This window comes from Notothenia rossii (assembly GCF_949606895.1).
Source record: "Notothenia rossii genome assembly, chromosome: 2".
NCBI lineage: Eukaryota > Metazoa > Chordata > Actinopteri > Perciformes > Nototheniidae > Notothenia > Notothenia rossii.
In genome coordinates this window covers 75,911,883-75,914,327 of record NC_136904.1, presented here as the reverse complement: position 1 = coordinate 75,914,327, position 2,445 = coordinate 75,911,883, and the positions used below count along the sequence as shown (strand labels likewise).

General features: G+C 39.9%; 1 protein-coding gene across 1 annotated transcript in view; it reads right to left on the bottom strand.

The window, feature by feature from the left end:
• sowahca (sosondowah ankyrin repeat domain family Ca) overlaps positions 1–2,445 on the bottom strand; it is a 4,793-nt gene continuing 2,348 nt past the window's right edge. The window contains exon 3 of the mRNA XM_079665757.1: positions 1–2,443. Coding sequence (XP_079521883.1) covers positions 2,106–2,443 — 338 coding nt within the window. The 3' untranslated portion in view covers positions 1–2,105. The remainder of the gene's footprint in view (positions 2,444–2,445) is intronic.

Here is a 2,445-nt window from a genome sequence, read left to right as displayed (position 1 = left end):
AACACCTTAAATACAGTTTATTGGTTTTGCATTTGCATTTAAAAATACATTCTTAACCAAAACATGTCCAGTGCAGGCTCAAAGATCAGATCAACATAAATGCTCAATAATCTTGTAAAAGTGTTTCGTCCTTGGTACAGCAGCGCACGCACGCACGCACACACGCACACACAAAATATTATTGTGTAGTGTCACATGGGCAGCTTGCGGACAGGAAGGAGTGGATATACTGTAAATGGGGGCACAGGGGTCATCGGATCATCAATTATTCAGCACCAGCAGACAACAACAATCACTTGGTGTCCAGCAGGACTGGCAACAAGAAAGCCTGCTTCGATTTGAGTCACGACCCATACTGGTTGAATTAGCATTGACTTCATGTTCCTACACATCATGTGTATTTGTTAAATTGGCACAACAGTAGCATAAAGGGAGAGCACTGACTTTTATGCAAACCAGTAGTGCTTTATTTCATTTTCAAGGATGAAACATAAAGACAAGATGACAGTGGCTCAGTAACAGTGTATTCACACCACATAATAACTTCACAGTATTTCAAACAGAAGATGGAACAATGACCTACAGTACAGACATACAAATGATCAGTGCACAGAATAATGTTTTCCCCTATTCATGCATCTGAAAAAGTGACATCAAAGTAGGCTACATACATTTCTAAAACAAAAGAGTCAGCATTATATTAACATGAAGCCCCATGATTTGAGTACAAATGCTACAAAATACTAAGGGAACATTCTTAAAGACTAGGAATAATCAAATATATGAAAGGATCACGTATTTGGGAAAACAGTCAAAAACTCAACGTGCACCTCAGCTTAACATACAGTACAGCATATACTGGTCTGAACTCTTTACTATCAACAGATGATGCAGACATGATTGATGATTGAATGGTTGTGTACATGCAGAGCAATACAGGAGGAAGATACAGGCTACTTATCAAATATAAAATCTGCTCCAGAGTGGTAAAGAAGCATCAGGTTGTTTGACTGTGGATTTACTGTCAAACTAAGCAGTGCTATGCTGTTTGTTTATGAAAAGACCTGATTAACCTTTCACATTATAGGTACATTACAGTCAGTAGAAAACCCCACATCATGTGCCCCTGTGAAACAGTCCTAAAGTGTAACTGATCATTGTCTTCATAGTAATTGGATCCAAGTAAATCCATGGCAGCTTTCTTTTGATGCAAACTATTGATCAGCTGTTCAGAAATGTATAATACAAATTGAATTGTAGTGTATATATACACAGTGCATTATTAATCTAGGAGTGTAACATTTGATCGCCCTTTTCTATCATGTACAATATGAACCAGCATGATATCAGATCAATAACATCTGGCTTAGTTTGAGCAGTTTCCTCCCATAATCACAAACCATCTTCAAAGTGACGAGTGCAAACGCAACGACTGAACATGGCAGTTTGGACATACATTGGAGTTCTCTGGTTACAAATACTAAAATCTGGTACTTAAAAATAAAATTCACATTCTTGAAATGTGTTTTAAAAAATCAGCACCACTCAGGCAAAAGAGGTTGAAATATAGGAATGTGTTGTATGAATATATTACTTTCATCTGCACGCAAAATAATAGTTTGGATTAGTGTGTTGAATCTGTGTTGAAGTGCTATAACAAAAACCCTCACCATTTGGAGTCAAACTTAAAGTGAAAATGTGATACAATCCTGTTGCATTTGTGTGAACAGTTTTCTAGTGTAAAGTGTAAAAAAAATCTTTTCATGTTTGCTACCTGCTCTTCAACCGAGACTAAGAAATAATGAAAAAGAAAAACTCAAACCAAAAAATTCAAAAGGAATTCAAAGAGTAGTTGCTCAATGAATTGTTGTAGCAAATCAAATGCTACATAAACTGTGACCTGCCCTCAGTGATCATCAACCTCGGCCTGATTACTGCAATAAAAACAAAAATAAGTTCGATTTTTAGATAAACATAAAAATACTATAATAATAAAACTTAGTATGTGTGCGGATTGGTCTAGAAAGGTCTGACCTGTCAGCTTATAAAAGGGGAGTAAACTGTATTTTGTAAATCAACGCACTATATCTCAGAGCTGTGTTACTTTATCCAAACAGGTTGGACAGTGGGCGGGTTCGGATGGGGCTGCTGGCAAGCTCCTCCCCCCTCCCCATCTCCCCCGTGTCCCTGAAGGAGGCGCTGTGGATGATCTGGGCTCGGTGGCGTCCGCGGTGCAGCCGTGCGTTCAGCCGGCTCAGAGACGACTTCCTCTGCATCCCCCCCTTGTTCTTCCCGTTCCCGGCCCCCTCCTCCTCAGCAGGTGGGTTCAGGAGCCGCAGTGGGTTCAGATTGCCCTGAAGGACTCTGGGAAACCGCCATCCACGTGTTCCGCTGTTACCTTTGTTAGTGTTTTCATTGTCCGACTCAGCACCCGGTGAGGTAACC